We start from the raw sequence: 19627 nt of genomic DNA on the forward strand, positions 1-19627 counted from the left end.
TGCTTCAATACTGACCTTAATAGAGGAGGAGAAAAAAAGTTAAAGTGGTGTGAAAGAAACTGAAAATTAAGTGACTCATTTTCCTTAGCATCCATAGAAATAACTCATCGTGGGCCAAACTTGACAGTGTTCTGCCATTTTTAGTTCAATCACTGGATTTCAGAACTGCAGGCAATGACAGCTTTGTCCCTGGCTTCTGCTGGAACAAGGGTATGCTCCACATAACACGCTGAGTGCCTAACAGCACACATATTTCACAGCCTTTCTCTGATTTCTAGCATTAGCAAAGTCATCCCTCCATGCTGCTAAGGGTCACGAAACACATTTCCATACCAGCTCCAATAACTCTCTCGATGGTTATGCACGAAGCTTCTATTTCCTTGGCAAACTCGTGGACGGCTTGATTAGGGTCCTCGTAGGTGTGGGGGTCAATGTAGGTTCTTACTCCAGGCAGTTTAACTGCGAACACAAATTACAGCATTAACAGCACGGGCTGTGACAGACAAGGATAATGCCTATTCCTGTCCCTTGCCGGAAGACACGGCAGCAGGGAAATCTATTTCTCCTGCAAAAAAAAATGAATAGATAATGCTTTTTGAATGCTCTGTGCTCTGGAACACCGTGCAAGCAAGTATTCTCCGAAAATAACACTTAGTTTGTGTGTGACACGCATGTCTTCATCGGATTTAGAGGAACACATGGCAGTGCTCAGCTGGAAGGACAAGCAGCTAAAAAATCCTCTCAGTGCTGCATAACAGGCTGGCCCAGGGCCTGGTGCAAACGGGTGGCGTCAGGAGACCTCGTTTCAGGGCTGGGAATCGTTAGAGAGTGCCTGGGTGACCTTGGGCAGGCAGCTCTGTCTTTGCATGCTGCGGTGCCTCATCTGTAATTCTTCCCCACCGCAAAGGTTTATAAAGGCTTTGAGGTATCTGACAGCGCCGGGATGAGGCTTGTCAGCCAGACACAGCCCGAATCAGCAGCCCTCCTGCAGAAAGGGTACGCCGGGAAGAGGAGTTCCGAAATGCAAAACGCTGAGGAACAACTTGCCAAGCAAGTCAGAGGGATGGTGGTTAATGGAGAGCTGCAATAAATTGTGCTCTACCAGTCTCATATTAGCTAATCAATCAGGCACATTATTTCAGATGGAGCTACTGAGATTTAAATGAACAAAATATTTGCAGTACAAAGCCTGTGGGTTGTAACAGTATAAATATAATCAATACCAGGCATTTTCTCCAGGACTTGAGGAAAAAAGTATTTTCATTATCTGTATTATAAGTTTGTTTTGACAATCATTAAGGCTACTCACATGAAGAACTGCTCATCAGTCTAATAAGACAGCTACATTACATTGTGGCTCTTAATTGATTTGCTTCCTGCTGCCTTCATTACATAGCACTAATGGAAATTTGACTTTTGCTCAAGATGCATTTGCCTTTTCCACCCCAAAAGGCACTTTGCTATTACGCATCCAGAGATCCCACAACACTTTACGAAGGAAGGTTTTTCAAAGGCTGGCTTCAGATGCACAGTAAGACTGGTAGTAACCGTGATATGTACGATTTAGCGTCACCGTAAAGGTCTATATATTCAGATCAGCTTACGGTTATTAACATGGCATTTCTGAAAGCATACTGGGAGCAAGAAGTACGTATGAATTCCTCACACCTCTGCACAGGCGTCCAAGGGCAAAGAGTAGCTATGGGCTTGGTCCTCATGGCTGGCTGGGATGGACCAAAGGTTTGAAAAACAGGTATTCTGGGCAAAACCAGGTATTCTTTACATCCAGACCACAGTATGTAAGCTGTTACGTGCCAGCCAGGCAAAATTAAGAGCATCTTGAGTCATAGTGTATACCCCAGCACGGTGAAACAAAACAAAATTGTTCGCTAGGCAGATCCACTGCAAACAGGGATCCACTTCGCTCCATCCTGGAACAAAAATGTGCAGACATGAATAACTGGGCAGGTGTAAGGACTGCTCAAACACTTACACCTGCACTCAGGTCGCTGTGGGGCTTGGAGCAGGGGCAGATAGGGACTTGCTGAATAACAGAATTAAGTGAATTCTTTTGTGAATTACCAGGAAAATGGTTTCTGAAAAAAAAGCACCTCTCACTTGTTTTTCTCATTACCAGAGAGAATCAAACCCACACATATCAATCTTTACTCACTGTGGCCATTATGAAAATGCATCTTTTCTTCTTCTGGATCTTGTTTAGCCTTGCTATAACCACATCGCCTGGAAAAAACAAAAGAAGAACACTTTTGTCTCTGGTATAACAGAGCCCCCCTCAACACCTCAGTCACGCAAGGCACAAAAACCCAGAACAGCGATGAATCCAACCTCTCAAGTGGCCGTATCACTGCTGTCCCAGTTTTAGCTCATCAAACTACTTGCAATTTCCCTAACGGGATTCAGGGCCCAAGGCCCACTGATTTTCAATTGGACTTGTGCTTCTAAATCCCACCGACGCTTCTGAAAACTCCACTCTACCGTACATTTAATTTAGCTATTATTAAGAAGAAAAAAGCAAGAACAGGAAGGACAATGGAAGGGGAATGGGATGAAACGTTAGAGCTGCAGAAGTGGGAGCTCCTGGACCTCAGAGCCAAGACCCCAGCTTTTGCAGGCACCATCTTGTTTGTGCTGCACGGTCCCTTTACCCACTGGGCATTCGCACAGAAGTTTCAATTTAGGTATTTGTGAAAACAGCCTTGTGCCAACACTAGCATCTTATACACATGCAAAATGATGGTGTAAAAAAACAAAAAAAAAAGCCTCTTGGCTCACTGCCTTCAAGGGTCTCCTACATACTCCTGGCTCTGACTGGGTTTACTGCATGTCTCCTGCCTTATCGGAGGAGCTATCCTTCATGCAATCCCCTCTGACCAGCAGCAATAAGGATGGAAGAAAGCACACAGCCACTGCTTGACCTATCTCACTCCCACGTTAGTGTCAGGCAGTGCACGGACACTGCTGAATCCCACGATGGAGCTGCAAACACAGCCATGTGGGAGTCACAGCTCTGCCAGGGAATCCTCCTGTTAGCCTGGGGCTGCTCTTCCCTGACTCAGCCCCCAGCCTTCTCACTGGGTCTTTAGGAAATGGCATCACATTAGCACCAAGTGGCTGCTTTGGTGGCATTTCTGAGACCTGCTTCACCCCAATAACCCCTTAGGAAGCTACAGGGTAACTGCACAGGCAAAGACAACCGCTACGTACACACACACACACACACATATATTTTGATATATGGGATGAGGTATGTATGATGCACATATATCTGCCAGTCTTTCCAAGGACCCGATATGATAACCAGATAGAGGAACTGAGTCATCCTTAAATCACACCACGTGGACGTGAGACGTAGGAACGTTGTTTGGAAGAGTGAAAAACCTGCCAGCAATGCCCATCAAGGCAGTCGGTGTGTAGCTGCATTGCCGGGTGTCACACCTCTGACAGAAAGCCCCAGGTTACCATTTAAAGCTGAGAAGCTCGGGAGTCTTCTCTTCCATTACCCGGGATTTTGGGACGGGGGGAGGCACGTGCTCCAGCACAACTCACAGCAAGGAAGAGCGTACGATTAGCAGAAACAAAACTGCAATTAGGAGGACGCAGTAATAGGCATCTGCATGAAACATGCCCTCAGCGGGAAGTCCTATTACTGCAAACTGCTGTCTGCCTGGTTGCAAGGGGCCAAGCAGCCTTTCGGCTACAGGATTTTGGCACTGGCTTTGCGAAATGACCGTGATTAAAAGCAAAAGGCCAACAACAGGACGTGGGCACCGCTGCTGAGCTGGCCCTGGCAGGACCAGACCCCACGGGGCTGAGGTCCTGGGGTTAGTGCCAGCTTACCTCTAACAGGAGGGGAGACGTGTGCCAAGGTGAGAGGAGAAAAACCAGACTGCAGGGGTTGTGCAAGCACGGGAGAACGGGTCGATACGAGGTGCAGAAAAGACAGAGGGAGGCTGACAAGCAATCCGGGGGCACAGGCAGAAGGATGACAGGGCCAACACGTGGATCGTGCTCGATAAAACAGCCAGGCCGTCCATGCAGGGCACGACTTCAGCGGCAGTGACAGAAGCACAACCAAGCAGCGACCATCACATTCCGGATGCAAAACTGATGCCAGCGGCGAGGAACAGCCTGGAGACACAGCCTGGGTAGCCCCACTTTGGTGCTCACGGCATGGCTCGTCTCCTTGCTCTTCTCCTAGGGGTCCTGCCTAATGAGCCCCAATCTAAGCAGTGGCTGTATGCAGAGACCCCCCCAGTAAGGGTCATTTCAAAGGGTATTTTGGTATTTACGATCCCTGGGTGAAAATGGGTTCTCCTCCTTCAACACACTGTCTCCCCCTGGCAGTATAAAGACTAAAGGTCTGGGTCTCAGCATCAATTCCCACTTCTGGCAACCCCCAGTTTTGATTCTGCGAGTTGCCAGAAGCTCCATCAGTTTCCTGCAGAAGTCATTTTCTGCACTGGGGTGCGTGCATGAAAGGGGTTTCGAGGTGTATATTCAAAAAGTTTCCCTCTGAAATTTCCCTCTGAAAAACACACAGATGTTTCAATTCATCATTGTCCTACCAAAAGCGCGTTAAAATTTCTCCTGCTCACCTTTTAAAGCAAGTGCCCTTATCTCTTTCTCAGGTTTAGAGGGCTTCACCCATAAATGCAATTTTCTAACATGACCCTTTTTACTAACTGCATCTCCCGATGATTCAACCACCAAGAGGGAGGAGAGGGAGACGGAGAACACACGACCACTGGCATGCAGTGCTCTAAGCCTCCCTTCGTGCCAAGCAGTTAGCGTTTTACTGCACGGGGATGCACTCTGAAAGCCCATGCAAACAAGTTGCCTCGGCTGTGCCCTCTCCAGAGCTGCGTAACACACAGAGCAGCACATCACATTAGCATACAAAACCCAGCTCTGGAACCCCCAAGGATCATTACAACAAGCCTCGGCAAGATCCACCAAAGCAAAATTGCAGCCGATGGAGTACAACCGAAGACAGAATGGGGCGTCACTAACGAAGCTTTCTGCACGGCCTGCCCATGGCTGTCATTTGTGCCCTGTACACACTTAATTTTTTAAGCTACCCAGAGAACCAGGCCATGCACGTGCTGGCTGGGGCTAAATCACACTTCCATTCTGGGCCTTCGGCTCTTTTAGATACCAGAAACTGAAGATTTTTTTTCACCTAACTAAATCCCAGAAAAATCTGCTATTTCACGTTAAGAGTCCTGATTCAGTATGTGCACCTAACCAGCAGATAAAATTACCTAAATGTCCCGGTTTTGCAATACAGCTTTTTGAAAAATCTCCCAGTTGTTTGGGAAAATAATCCATTTCTGCACGTGCGCTTGCTCTTAATGCTTCCTGGAGAAGCTCTAAATCTGAAGTCTCCTGATGGAAGATTCACTCTCCCATTTGCTGTCATGGTACAAAACAGATTTCCTGTATCATTTCTGTACCACATACAGCAAAAGTATAAAGATCCTGACGCTCCCTTTGTCTCCCACTGAGCTGGAGACTCTCAGCCAAAGAGTTAAGGTAATTCAGCAGCACACCTGAATCTCAACTCTTTACTCCTGTTGTGGATTTGTCCCAGTTTCTGTATCTAGAAAGCAGATGTCTTCCTTGCACAGCTCTGTGTTTTTCAAAAAAAAAAAAAAAAAAAAAGAACTATCAGAGGAAAAACGTGAGACTTTAAATATTCTTAAAGCATCATGTCTTATTTAAAAACTACTTGCAGATTGGCAGGCAGCTCATAAAATATTTATGGAGCAGATTATAAAAGTGAACTTGTAAAATGATTCCTATATAGCTTTATAAAATATAAAGCGGCCAGGTAGAAAGATGAAGGACCCAGCTGGGAAACCAGTGCCCACTGCCTCGCACAGCAGAAGCCAACTCATGGAGAAAAATCCTTCCAGCAGCAAGAAACGAGGCAGGAAGATGCTTGCTCTCCCTGGAGATATCTGCATCTGACCCAGCGCTTCAGAGTGCCCTTGCTGGGTGTCGTGTGGAACCTCAGCTGCTTGGGGCATCCCCCAGAGCCACAAAATGCCAAAGAGAAGGAGTTTCCAAGCCCCTAGCTGGGGCCACAACCCATGCAGGACATGCTCAGGGGACTGGCTCTAAAAGTGGCTGGACCGTGGACATCCAAGTCCTAGGCAATGATGTAGCAGAGTGCTTATGCACCTTTTAAAGCAAAACGTCTCAAAGCATTTCAGCACGTGGCCAAAACATCACTGAAACATGGGGACAGCACTCAAAAGTCCCCAGTGAGGAAAGGGACCTCACCTTGCTAGGCGCAGCCAGTACCATAAAACAGGTTGTGCCCTGAAGCAGCAATCTCCTGTCCCCGTCCTGCAAAGATCTCTATGCATGTATCTTCTCTCTTAAGTATGAGATAAATGACCTCGGTGCACTTCTCTGAAATGCAAACAAACCCCCATTTGCTTTTCAGGGGTCAGACCTTCACTCAGAAGCACGTCTCGTACTATAAATCAGCTTTGAGGAGTACACCCGACCCACCTCGAGCTGCATTTTATAGGAGTTTTTGCAAGGACCACAGGGTTGTTGTTTACCAGGGCTTAGCGCTCACTTCAGGCTATTTACTCCAAGATGTTAAAGCAATAAGGCTGCATACGTGTTGCAGGGCAGGACTGCATTCCGCCCAGAGGAACAAACAAACAGGGCTTCGTCCATCTGGCCAAGATCCCGTCTTCTCTGCTTCTGTATGGAGATGACAACTTGTACAGCAAATAGTTTTACCCTGAATAAATGATGCTGAAACTGAGAGCCAAAGGCAAAAGCCTTCCTCTAGTGATGTCAGTCCACGTCCAGCGTTCACCTTTGCTGCTTGCAATCCTTGAATACATTCAGTACCACAAACCCACAGCATACTCAAGGGACTGCTATAAAATGAGGATAAGATCCCAAGGTGACACTCTGGATGCCTGGCCCAAGGGGAAGAAGGGCAGGTTGCCTTCCCAAGAGCTGCAGACTCACCACCTTCACAGCTGTTTTCCCAGGCACGGCCGTGCCCCTCCACGGTGTGCAAGCCTGCAGCTGACCTCCGATTAACTTGGATGCCTTACAGAGGAAGTTTCAAAAATTCCAGCAGCGGTATTTTTAGCCTTTCGTCTTTCCCTGCCTGTGCACTGAATGACTCCCTGCTTGCCTAAATCACCACCAGAACAATTAAAAATAATTTAAACAAGATACCATTTCCTCTTCTTGCAGGAAGCTCCCTCTGAAGTGATCTCCATAAATCTCTTTAAAGAGCTTGTCATGCCTTCCTATAGCACTATAGCACAGTTGATGGCGTCTGTGCCTTGAAGTCCCTTTTCCCGTTTCCCCTCCCAGAACAGCAGCTTGTCACCGCGTTATTCTCTCCACAGCTGAGGAGGAAACTTGCGGGGGACGTTTTCCAGGTCAGCCAACTTCTCCTTGCACACCTCTCTCTTCGTAACTGTTCGGTTCATTCCCGTTCTGTGTGCGCTCGGCTCCCCTGAGCTGGCACCTCCAACATTACCAATGGTAATGTTTCCATTGCTGCCACCCTCTTCTCGTGGTCCTACCTGAGGAAATCTGAAGCCCAAATCCCACAGAGGGGCTGTTTGTGTGCCAAATCAATGGCAAACGAGTGTCTTGCAGAAACACGTCCCAGAACAGCATTTTGCAGCCAAACATTTCAAGCTGAGCAACCCAGCCTGCTAATGCTGCTCTTAAGCATTCAGAATTCATGAAAAACAATTTTAAAATACCCCAACATACTGCAGCAGAGGACAGACAAATGGTCCATCTTAGTGAGAGCTGTGCTCCGCAGCTAGAGACCAGCATCACCCCCAAAAGGCAGCAGAAGAGCTCCACACATCTCACCCAGCTACACTGCAAACCCTTCAGAGTTTAAAATGTGAGTGGGACATCTCGGTGCTCCTACAGTCTCAAGCAGGTATTTGATGGGGGAGATTTCACAAGGCTGCCAGCAAGCTTGGAAAGATCTCTGCCTGCACGGGTTACAGCTGACTCAGAGACCTAAACCAGATTCCCTTCCAGGGAAGCAACTCAACCTGCATCCAGTCACACCAACAGAAGTTAGAATCACCCTTCCTTCAATTCATTGGCAAGGAGAGGAGAGTACAGAAGAGCAGAAAATGGTGAGGTGGCCTGGCAGGAGACGGTGGCAGGACGTGGCAGCATGCAGCACAGACACCCAGCTCCCGACGCCCGCAAAGATATGCCCAACGCCGCCGGAGCATATCCTTGCAAACAGCACCATGTCATTGGCAGCAATGACATTCGGTTCGTTCCACTGACATGCACGTTACATGCCATCAAATGCCACAACCTTTACACACCCGCCTGCCCTCCACCACCCTTTTTAGGGGGACGAATCCACCCGCACCCCTCGTTTTGGTGACAGGATGCAGAATTTGATGAAGTGCCCAGCACACGTGGTGTTCAGCTTTGCTATGCCACGTAACATCTCCAGCATGTTGTCTGGATCAATCGAGGCATATTGCATCGGGTTTTTCCTCTGGGAACCCTGCTCTTACTGGAAGAACACTGCTCGGGGTCAGGCTATTTGCATGTGTTGAGACAGCCAAGCTGGTCGCAGAGGTCGGGTTTGCAGGGCAGTACAAGAAAGGGAGGGAGAGGCAGACTGTGCACGGAAAACACGGAGGGAGGACACGAAAAGGAGCCAGCGCAGGTGGGAACACTGACCATGTTAGGCTCGGATAGGCAACAGCACGCAGAGAAGAAGCCCACCCACAGCCATGATCGCAGCAACTGAAAAGCAAACAAAAAGGCCCAGGATAAGGAATAATCCCACTGCCCTGGCAATGCGCAAATACATTCGCAACAGTTTTATATGCACTTCTTCCCTTTTGTTTTAATTGCTATGTGGTTCTCAACACCCTGGGCTGCAAGAACTTCATGGCATGGGCTACTGTTGGGAACAATGTCTTGGAGAGATCAGAGACATCCCGGCCCTGCAAAGCAATTAGCTGTGTGCTTCCTGTAACTAAGTGCCACCGTTAGGGTTAACGGGGCCACCCATGTGCTTAAACTTAAGCACCCGCCTTGGAGCAGGCCAAGTGACTTTTTCCACAAGCCATGTGTGCAGTACTGTCACCTCCACCTTTAAAAAAAATCGCTGGATGACACAAGCCCTGCTTCTGCAGACCCTTTCACATGTACTCACTCAGTCCTGGCATCAGCAAAGCTCTGCACGTGCATTACACATCTGCAGGAGCAGAGCCTTACGAGCTGCATGAGAGCAGACAGTCTAATTCAACCCAAAATGTGGTGAGCTGAAAGGCACCGTGTGCACCCCCAGCTTGCTTCGGAGGCTGCTGAGCTTTTACTCTATCCGATCAGAGTATGTCGTCACCTGGCATCAACCTGTCACCTCGGTAATTGCCCTTTAGCCTCGTCAGAGAACTTGTGTGGGTATTTTTCTGTTAGCAAAGCAACTAAGTAATTTATCCATACAAAGAACATAGGGCAGAAGAAACGGGAAGATCTTCAGTATGCCCTACGTGCCCAACAGTGTAGACAGATACTCCAGTTAAAGTCAGCTGAAGATCTCTCATTATTTCTCCTAAAATCACTGTGTGATCTTCTTGGAAGACACAAAAATAAAAATTGTGCCATTCAGATTTTTTAAAATATACCCTACAATGCCTAAACGCATTAAAACAGCCCATTTAGACAAAATTAACATTCTGAAACTGCACCACCTTAAATTATGATGCAAAATAACTTCAGGCATGCAATGATTTACAGAATTATATACTGGATTATGTGCTTACTTAAATTAGAACTGGTGAAGAATGTCTCTCTAAGCTCCTTTCACATCAGCAAAACAACTTGCAAGCATTTTATAAGCAGTGATGCCAACTTTTATTATTTTTTTTAACTATAATTGACAGTATTTGGTATTTTCATAATGCCCCAGCTTGTGGAGTCATATTAACATGGGGGAAGCTCAGCTCTCACTAAATCTCTCCATTGATCCAATTTAACCCTGGAGGTTCAAGACCCCAAAGCACCCAAACTGAACCTGAGCATAATTTATTTTGAGTCAGTTCTGCTGTTTTTTGGGTTCATCCTGACAAGATTTGAGTGCAGGGAACTGGCAGGTCTCTGGAAGATCACCGGGACTGCGATAACTATAACCCCTCCCTAATTAGCTTACATTTTAGCGAGGAGCCCCTTTCCCCCTCAGGCATTTTCGAACAGTTGCTGTCACCAGACCTGCCCACACCGCTCAGCATGAAAGTCAAGGTTTTTGAAACAACAGTTCAATTAACCCGAAGACATCCTTACAGCGAAGAGCTGACTAGTTTCTGAAACAAAGGAAACTACTTGAGCACCTCACCAGAAAGGGAGCTGCTCTGAAACAAAAGCTGTTCCCAGTGCAGAGCACTGTAAATCCCACTCTACATGGATGGAAAAATGCTCAAGTGCAAGGGAAATAGGGCTTGATAGGGCCTTACTCCTGCATGCCGGCCACCTAACGCTGTGCTATATCACTTAGGGTCAAAATAGTCAAAAGGCCTAACGTGAGGGAAAATCAAAAGCTGTTAGAAGCAAACTGAACTGGTTCAAGCAGCAAAAACATGCGGTGAGCCTGTGAGGGCTTGTATCTCAGCTCCTAGAGATGCTCAGGAGTCCCCCGCATCTGCTGAAGGTTAGCAATGACAGTTCCACGTAAGGGTGGAGATTACTGGGAGCACACTTCCAGTTAAACCCTCCTGGCTGTGAAAGAATGAGACTCTGAGGCAGCAGCATCGCCAAAAGCCAGGACGGCTTTGGAAGGAGGTGTGACTTCTGCTCCGAGCCCTGCTTCCAGGGGCAGGGCTGCAGATGGTCGGAGACGAGGCAGGGAGGCCTGGAGCTGCAGCAGGGCCTCCCACACCTCTGTGGTGAGAGCTGGGCCTGCCGGTGCTGCCCAGCTTCTTGGCTCGACCACGGCACCGTTCGCAGTTATCTTGGATGAGCAAAGCTAACAGACCTCCAGTCCTCACGAAGGTGACCCCAGCAATGCCTACGGGGCCTGCAAACCCAACTGTCCGGAGAGCCAACTATAATAAACCTGTGCTAGGAGTCCTTCACACCCTTGGCGCTGTTTCAAACCCCGGACTATATGCTTGGTTAATGAAAAATATATATATATCTGATGGGCCCCGACAACTGCACCTTCAGGCAACGTAATTAATTTACCAGGGGGCTGCGGATGACCCAGACAGCATTTGGAATTAAACTCAATTCCTAGCAGCTAGATGCATCTCGGCGAGACTGTGCTGTGTGTAGCTTTGGCTTTTAAGACTTAGAAGTCGAAGACTTGGAGTCATGATAAATGAAAGCCTCATCCGTTGCTTTTAATAAGCTGCTCTAATGGGCTGTTCTTTAGAGGCTTGTGATTAGAGCCTGCAGTACTTGAGGGTTTCTGGGAAGATTTTTCTAATCCTTTGCGCAGCCTGGAGCGATGACAAGGATTGTTCCCTGCATCTCCAGGTCAGAAAGCCAGCGCTGCACCAAGCACCTCCAGAATCAGCGTGCTCACTTCAAACGTCAGAGGGGCAGAAGTGCGTGCTGTCAGCTCCTAGGAATATATTTCTACTATAAGGAACTGCTAGGAATGTATGTCTTCTGTAACTGAGAAGGCAGAAGCCCAAGGAGACGACACAAATGCAATCACTACAGTGAAGGAGAGCAAATGCTTCCCAGGAAAGAAACCGTACCTGGAAGCATCCCCTGCATTGCACTCCACTATGTCTAAGCCAGGAGGAAGTACAGACAGCCTCTTATCTGGAAAACAGGCGATGTGCCCCAACACGGTGTGCCTCCATGTCACATTTCCTATTTCTAGTATCCGAAGCAGGGTGAAATATTCACATATTCAGAAGTGCAGGGGGACAAGAGCCTGGTTTTCTTTTCTTCATCTTCTACCCACTCCACAGCCAAGAGAAGACACCATAAAACCCCACTTTAAAACACTAGTGCTCAGCAGCAGCCTGGAGCTGCTACCACTTAAGTCAAACTCCCATTTCCAGCTTGAAAGGCACCCCAGTTCTCTTGTCCAAATGGACAAAAAACTTGCACAATGCCATCAAATGCATCATCTGCATGAGGATGAGGAGCTTTTGTCACCAACTGCTGCACTCTCCCTCACGTTTCCCCTGCTCAGACAAAGCTTACGCCAGCCAGTTATCTGTTCCTAGTGCTCCTTTTGTCTCATTCCCTTGGCTGCCGCTGGAATAATTCAAAAATTATTGGAGCTTAATTACAGACTTGGTCAAATCTCACCTCCTATCCAAGCCAAAGTCATCAGAAAGCAGATTAGCCTGGGTCCCTAAACCCAGCAGCAACTCAAACTGGCTTGCTCTGTGCTTGTATCAAAGTACTAAGCCCAGAAGTGTTCAGAATAAAAAAGAAAAAAAGGTGCTGGAGCAGGTAAAGTGGCTGAGCTGACCTAGGTAGGCTGGAGGCAGGACAAAAGATGTAGTGACTCTGGGCAGATCTCCACACCAGCTTTGGCATCACCCTGTGGAGAAGGGGAAGGGACCAGAGCGCTTCTTTTTCAGAGATGGATGTTGTATAATGATGCTGCTGACACTCCTCTCTCCTGGAAAATGTACAGCTAAAGAGCAAAGAGCCTGTTAACACGATGGGGATAGGAAAAATGTTGACCTGAACACAGGCAGCACCAGACCCTGCCTGTTCTCGGTGGATAGGAAGCTTGACTTGGCAGAGCACTAGCTTCTCCAGCCAAATCCTTCCTGTTGTCAGGTGAATTACAGGGGCATTTGGCAACAGGCAGTATCAATAAAATGGCTAAAGATCATGGGAGACAATGTCCTGTAGGAAGAAGGAAGAACAGGCAGGAATATAGAGATAACAATCCTTTAAAAAGCCACAACTAACAAAAATTGTGACTCATGCTGGAAAAATTCTCTCCATGAAAAATGTTATCTATGAACCGTCTCCCATTTCCTACGGAAATACTGAAAAACTGAACTATTTTAAGCCCTGCCACATCTTGGAAAAAGATGCGGGGGACTGTGGAAAAATTCCTCCAATTTAGACCTTCCACACCACAGATAGCACACCTTTCATCCCCCCCCCCCCCCCTCCCCAATCCTCTCAACCTCTCTGAAAGTCACTTTTTAACGAGATGCACATATTTGTGGCCAGAAACCAGCCCTCTGCCACCGCAGGGGCTGACATTTAAAAGTCTAAATCAGCTGAGGTCAAGGATGGATACTCTGGTGCAGAAGCTTCTAATTGCCAATGCCCCAGTGGGAAGATTTGTCTTTGCTTTGTCTTTCGAAAGGCTGCTTTCTTGCCAGGAGAGACTTTCTATGGATGTGCAGAACAGGGTGAGGGGCAGTTTCCACTCCTTCAAGCATTTTTTCCTTAGGTTCTATAAAAAGCTCCGTCCGGTTCCTTGGAAGACCACTTCAGACTGAAAAGTTACCCATAATGGGCAGCAGGCTATAAATGCAGATACGCAGCATACTTAGTTATTTTGAGCAGCTTTTGCAAACATGCTCAGCATTGACCTAAAAGCCTTCCCATTTTACTCTCTAAAAGCCCATTACTTTGGTTAATGCTACAAAACTCTAATGCCTGGGGGACCGCAGGGACCGGCAGTCTCTTAACATTCACCTTGAGACCCCTTCGGATTTGGGAACAAGGCTGGAAGGACAACACAGTGAAAACCGCTCTGGAGCTGTGGATCTCCTTCACAGGCTGATGGAAACCTGCTTTGGCTGGGCTGCACCCAGCCTCCTGCTGAAGTTTGGAGAAATCAGGGGCTGGTACTACAACAACGGATGCGCCACCTTCCTCCCCTTGTAAGATGTAGCGCACAGATCTTTGCTGGTGGCACTGTCTGACACTTCGAAACAGAAGTCTAATTATTTTAGATTAATATATACTTCAATTAGGAGCAGCAACGCAAGTGGCAACTAATTCAAGCACTGCGAGGAAAGCAAAATTTAGCTTTGCTGTATCTGTAAAATGCATTGTGCTTTTGAGAAGAACACATAATCCTAAGAAAACAAAGATGATAACTCCACGTTCTTTAATTCAATGCTTGCATCTGGTTTAATAATAGATTTGCAATCCACTTTTCTTTTTCGCCCAGACAAGTATGGTCTGATTTAGTGAATCCCTTTGATTTGTAATCCTGATTGTTATATAATTAATACGCCCTTGATGCAGAGAGCAGGAGGCTTTAACAGTTACCAGCTATTTTGCTTAGCAGCATTTATGACCTTGGTCAGAGGACGCATTATTTACAGGAAGAGTTTTCTTGAGCATCTGCAAGTAAATCAGCTCTGAAATGCAGCTTAATTGTTTAGGGCAAAGCACATTCGGTTTCAAATTCCCAGGAACCTCCGGCTTCAGAAACAAAGCGCGTTTCCACAGATGGACGCTGGCTGGTGGAAATGCCACTGTGACTAACGTTCAGCTGACCTTTGGTTTGGGGCCAGCTGCCAACGGGAAATGCCAAGCTGTTATTTACATTCGTTCAAAAGAGGCGAGAGACTGCAGAGCTACTCGAAGGCAGAAAGGGAAGAGGTGTGGAAACTTCTGCCTCCAGGGACCCAGCGGAAAATAAAAAGCCCGCAGAGCCAGCAGACTCCTGAGTCCTACACTAAGAAATTACTTTCTGAGCTGCCAGCATCGGGAGGACCCCCTCCTCACCGCAGGGCTGCTCAAGCTCCTGCTCTGTTTTCCCAGTTTCCCAAGTGCTCTCAGTGCCCTGCCTCCTGACATGCTTGCTTTTGCCCAGCACGTGGGAGAACAGGCACAAAGAGATGCCATACAGCACCTTAGGGAGCAATATCCTAATTCTGAGGTGCCCAGGGACTCCCAGGGTGCCTGGGAGCAGCATGAAGCCAGAGCTGAGGTGCCCATTTATAGGAACTGTCCAGGCTGTGCCCTCACTGCTGCAGCCTGAGAGGGTTTCTTGTGTAGCTTTGCTCCTGGACAGTACCTGTCCTCCTACATTATTCAGAGCGAAGAGCTTGGACTTGGCACAGCTCACTCGGCATGGAAAGCCGTGGCGATTCCAGCTGGAGCAAATCCTGGAGCTCAGAATGTCTGTTTTTCTAAAATAATTACAGGAAAGAAACAGAAAAGGAAATTTAACTCCCTAGTACCACGTGTTGGAACACACAACCTCTCCGAAGATACAGAAAAGTCTTCCAGAAACAGGTTAACAGCCTCAGAAAGGGATTATCCTCCGACTTGGAATGCATTTATCATCCCTGCAATGTCACAGTGTGAGAGTCGCTCCATGAATTGTCTTGAAATCGCATCCAAGGCGAAGCAGCATGACTGACACGTTTCAGTGGCATTTCTGCTTCTTCCAAACAGGAGCAATTTTTTTGTTTTGCTTTGTTTAATTTCAGATCGGCTGTCAGCTTTCCGAGGTTTATTTTTCTGTTCTGAAGAGTCACTCAACACAGGAGATGGGCTTTAAAATTCACAGGAACTCCAAGTGGCCAAGAAGCCCTGCAGTTTCGAAGCTAATTCTCTAACAACACACCAAACCTTGGCACTGGAGGCTCCTTCACAGCCTCCGGCTGAGGGACTGGGTTCCTCCCAGTCTAGGAGAAGGGTTGAAAAGGTGAAAATGGACTACGAGCTCAGCTCCTCTTTTGTTCCCTGGAGACTGTACAACCCATGAGGCCCATGTCAAAGTAGGAAGGCAAGGCAGCTGCTCCAAAGGCTTGTCCTCAGGAAGACCTACCATAAGCCTGCTTTGGCCAGTTCTCCATCCAGGTAGCAGAGGGAGCGAACATGAACCAGCAAAGTCCTGCAGTCCCTATGCCTGCCCCTTCTACAGCCAGCATGGCACCACAGGGAAGCTCCCAGGAGTCTGCAGCTCCATGCAGGTCCATGGAGAGAGGTAAGAGCACAAGGTAGGAGGATTAAAGCAGCAGAAAAGGAGGGGATAAAACGCCAGCCAAAGCTGACCAGGGTTTTTATAAATGTATCAAGGGGTAAAAAGCCAAGAGAAAGCACATCTTGGGAAGCCCATCAGGGCAAAGGACAGAAGGCCATAACAACTAACTAGAACTGCTGACAAATGGCTCAGGCTCTGCAACTGCTTGCTTGGACCTGGCCAAGGTAGGAGTAAAAAGGCCACTTGCAAGTGCATGTCCTCACCAAAGGGACCCTGAGCACTTCTGAAACCTGTGCCAAGAGCCAAAGCTACTGGCTGCCACACGACAGCAATGTCTTACAGCTACAGAGGGATGTGTGTCCCTCCACCTGCAATTCACATCCACAGACCCCTCCTTGCAGAGGTGCCAGGCTACACCTGCAGCTTTCCTACGGTCACACGTGCTCCCTCCTGTTTGTATTGAGGCTGATGGAGACCAAGGTCCACAACCCTCCCTCTGTTCAGCTGGAGCAGGGATTTGACCCAACCCCTCCAGGCTTTAAGGAGAGACTTGAATTCCAACCTACGGTGTCTGGAGCCAAGTTTTTTTGCCTACAGCTTTCCTGGAGCCACGGGTGTGAATAGTGTGTCACCATTCATCCCCTGCCCAATGCCACTGCATGTTTCTTGCTCAGACGAGAGCATTGACTTTCCTATTTTTAAGCCCAACAAGACTCCCAAAGCAGATAACAGGAGCTTGCATGGCTGAGCTGGAAGCGTGCGTGTCAGTCTCTGACCTTGAGTGGAGTCTGGCAGCCACTTACCTGTTAAGACAGGAAATAACTGTCCTTCAGATGCTTTATGCCTGGGAACAGAGCTGCTCAGCCTGGCTGGATTTCACCCCGGTGCATTCACAGACAAACACTTCTAACTCCTCTGTGAAATAACACCCTCAGCTGATACATTCAGTATGAGTGCAGCTCCTCTGCAAATACCTTGTGACTACAATTAACACTTAGGATATCTTGTAATTTATAGTCACCTTGGTAGACCCAAGCTCATGTGCCATGCAAGCAAGGCTGAGTGTATAAGTACTTACAAGTATAAATGTTTATTTTGCACTGAAGACAAATTATCAATAGATGCCGTGCGAGCACGGCACCTCAAGTTACTTTGCATGAAGGACATTGAACTATTTGACTGCTGACATTAAAATAAATGTACTGTGCTTTGACAGGTACTTCACTGACTTTGAAGAATATGCGTGTAGTGTGTGAAAAACTGCCTCATATGTTGGCTGCTCCACAAATTTAGAGACGCCGTACAAACTGATCCTGACATAAGCCAGATTTTCCCCCAATACCACAATTCCTTGTTCACCAACAAGTTCCATCAACTTCCATTAGAGTTGTCAAAGACTGTAGAGCCCAGGCTTTTATCACTTGCCTATGTTTAAGCACATGAGAAGTCAATGGGATTGCTTGATGGTTTGAAGCTGAGTGCTTCCCTCTGTGGGGGGATCTCTCTGCATAATTTACTAGCATGTGGGGAAAACATTAGCATCCTACACGTGAAAAATGAAATCCAGACCTCACCAAACTTAGGGCGTTTGGCCGTTCGGCTGGGATTCTTCTGTTTTTCTTTACAAGTGTTTTCCTGAAGTCAAGTTTTCTCTGTGAGAAAAGCTCATCACAAAGTCAGAATGCAAATATGTAGGCTTCAGGATATTTTACCTACAACATGTTCTGCTTATTTTTAAAAGAATATGAAAAGACTCCTGTGAGAATCAAGTCTAACAATCAGGACTGGTCTACACAGAGATGAAAATCACTGGGAAGTGAACTACATCTGTGAGCACACATTTGCAATTCCTGCCTGTCCAAACAGATCAATCAGCCCACCTTCGTGCTGGTTTATAGCACTACTGCTTGTCAGCTCTGTTCACACACTGCTATTGCCTAAATCGTGCTAATCAGCTGGTCAGATAAAAGTTATTACAAAAGTTGGAGAAGTGTAAATACACAGCTTCTTTTCTTACCTTCCACTGAGAAGGAAACCGATAACAACAGCCAGCAGAATAACTCCCACTGTTACAGACACAACAATTATAGGAATCTGGCTCTGGTCGCTGGATGCAGCTACTGCTGAGATGAGAAACAGAAAATGGAGATTAAGGTTAAAATTACAGTCAGCACTCGCATGGGTCTTTCTTGTGAGGCTGCCAATGAAGTTTCAGTCTTACCAGTTCATTTCTTCTTTTATGGTTTGTGCTTTCCCCCTTTGCTGTCTGTTTCTACTTTGGAAAGGAAATTGGTGGAAAGAAACCAAAACATATGCAAAACCAAGCCAAAAACCAAACAAAATCCCATCTCATCACTGAATTCAGAAACTCAGTGTTAGACAACTCATCTTTTGAGTTTGCAGGCTGCAGTTTCTCCTTCCCAGGTCAGCTACATTAGAAATCCCACAGATAAAAGATGAAAACCAAATAGAGAAAATATTTCTGGAATATTGTTGCTGCTGTTACTAAATAGGAGATGTGAATAAGATCTGAGACAATTAGCACTACCAGTGCTTCAAGAAGCTATGAACAACTTAAACCCAACTCGTTGTAGCATCTGTATCACGTGGCCAGAAAGTGCCTTCTGTAAAATAGGGATCTGCTAAGACACATCCACTGTTTGGTCTTTTTATCTGCTAAGGAAAGCATAACTCTGCTTGCTCATGCCTTGTAAAGATCCCTTCTGACAAAATACTGAGATGAGTCCTGTGATAAAGACGCAGGCAGAAAGGCCAGGAAATCTGTTCGAGAACTGGGTTTTGCTATATATTTAGTAAGAGCAGGTGAGTAGATTCCTGCTACCTGAGAATCTGAGATGCTAACAGCACTTGTACCATGCTTATTTGCTTTGCACTTCATGAGAAGGGAGCCTACCTCTCGCTGGGGCTCTGCACACGAGGTTCCCCAAGCAGAAACCTGCTCCTGGGCATATGTGCTGCTGTTGTAGGGGAGAAAATCTCATCAGAGGTCCTGCTGGGGCTCAGGGGCACCTGCCCTGGCGTTGGCCCTGCGTGCAACTTCAGCCACTGGAGGAAGCGGCAAGGCAGGAATGGATTGTGCTGAAGATGGCCTTTAGCTCAACTATCGAAGTAAAGTTGGTCCTTAGCACCAGATTAACTTTATGGAGGCTATAAAATAACTGAATATAGCCCCGTATGAATTGTTAAAAGAGAAGAAAGAAGGAAAGGTGAGACATTAAACGTTCATCTACAATAGGTTTCAAGTAGCTCTTCATACAGGAGCTCTCTGGTGCTCGACTGCAAGCAGCACGGGCTCAAGAACAGTAAATGATTTCAGAATGACTGGCCCAATACATTAAATATTTAATGTTAACTGCTCCAAAGCCATGCCATCATCCAGAGATTTTATTAGCCTCACGAATTTATAGAGGCTCCTTAAGATGATGTTTTATTACTTTCTTGACAAAGTAATTAAAAAGAAAAACATTTAAAGGAGAACATTAAGCTATTACTCTGGTGGTTTTCTGCACAGCTCAAGGGATGGGGAACTATGATGGATCCTGCCGTGATCTACGGCAGCACAAGAGCACGAATTTGTAAACCCATCTGGGATCTTGCTGCCATGCGAAGGGGGGAACTTGCATTACTGTCCCTCGCCTTGGTGACATGTTTCTGCTCCGTGCCACG

The 19627-nt window shown here is 47.0% G+C and overlaps 1 protein-coding gene across 7 annotated transcripts in view; it reads right to left on the reverse strand.

Annotated features, from left to right (window-relative positions):
• Positions 1-19627, reverse strand: part of EPHA5 (EPH receptor A5) — a 189610-nt gene that overhangs the window by 27579 nt on the left and 142404 nt on the right. For 3 of the 7 annotated variants that reach the window (XR_004253209.1, XM_032186375.1, XM_032186373.1), the window contains exons 8-11: positions 17958-18063; positions 8737-8802; positions 2174-2241; positions 334-459 (exon numbers count right to left, since the gene is read on the reverse strand). Coding sequence is in view for 6 of the 7 variants with exons in the window: in XM_032186375.1 (XP_032042266.1) it covers positions 334-459; positions 2174-2241; positions 8737-8802; positions 17958-18063 (366 nt within the window). In the remaining variant the exon portion in view is untranslated. The remainder of the gene's footprint in view (positions 1-333; positions 460-2173; positions 2242-8736; positions 8803-17957; positions 18064-19627) is intronic. The other 4 variants (XM_032186376.1, XM_032186374.1, XM_032186378.1 and 1 more) reach the window with 3 other exon arrangements.

The sequence above is a fragment of the Aythya fuligula genome, chromosome 4 (genome assembly GCF_009819795.1).
Source record: "Aythya fuligula isolate bAytFul2 chromosome 4, bAytFul2.pri, whole genome shotgun sequence".
NCBI classification, from domain to species: Eukaryota; Metazoa; Chordata; class Aves; order Anseriformes; family Anatidae; genus Aythya; species Aythya fuligula.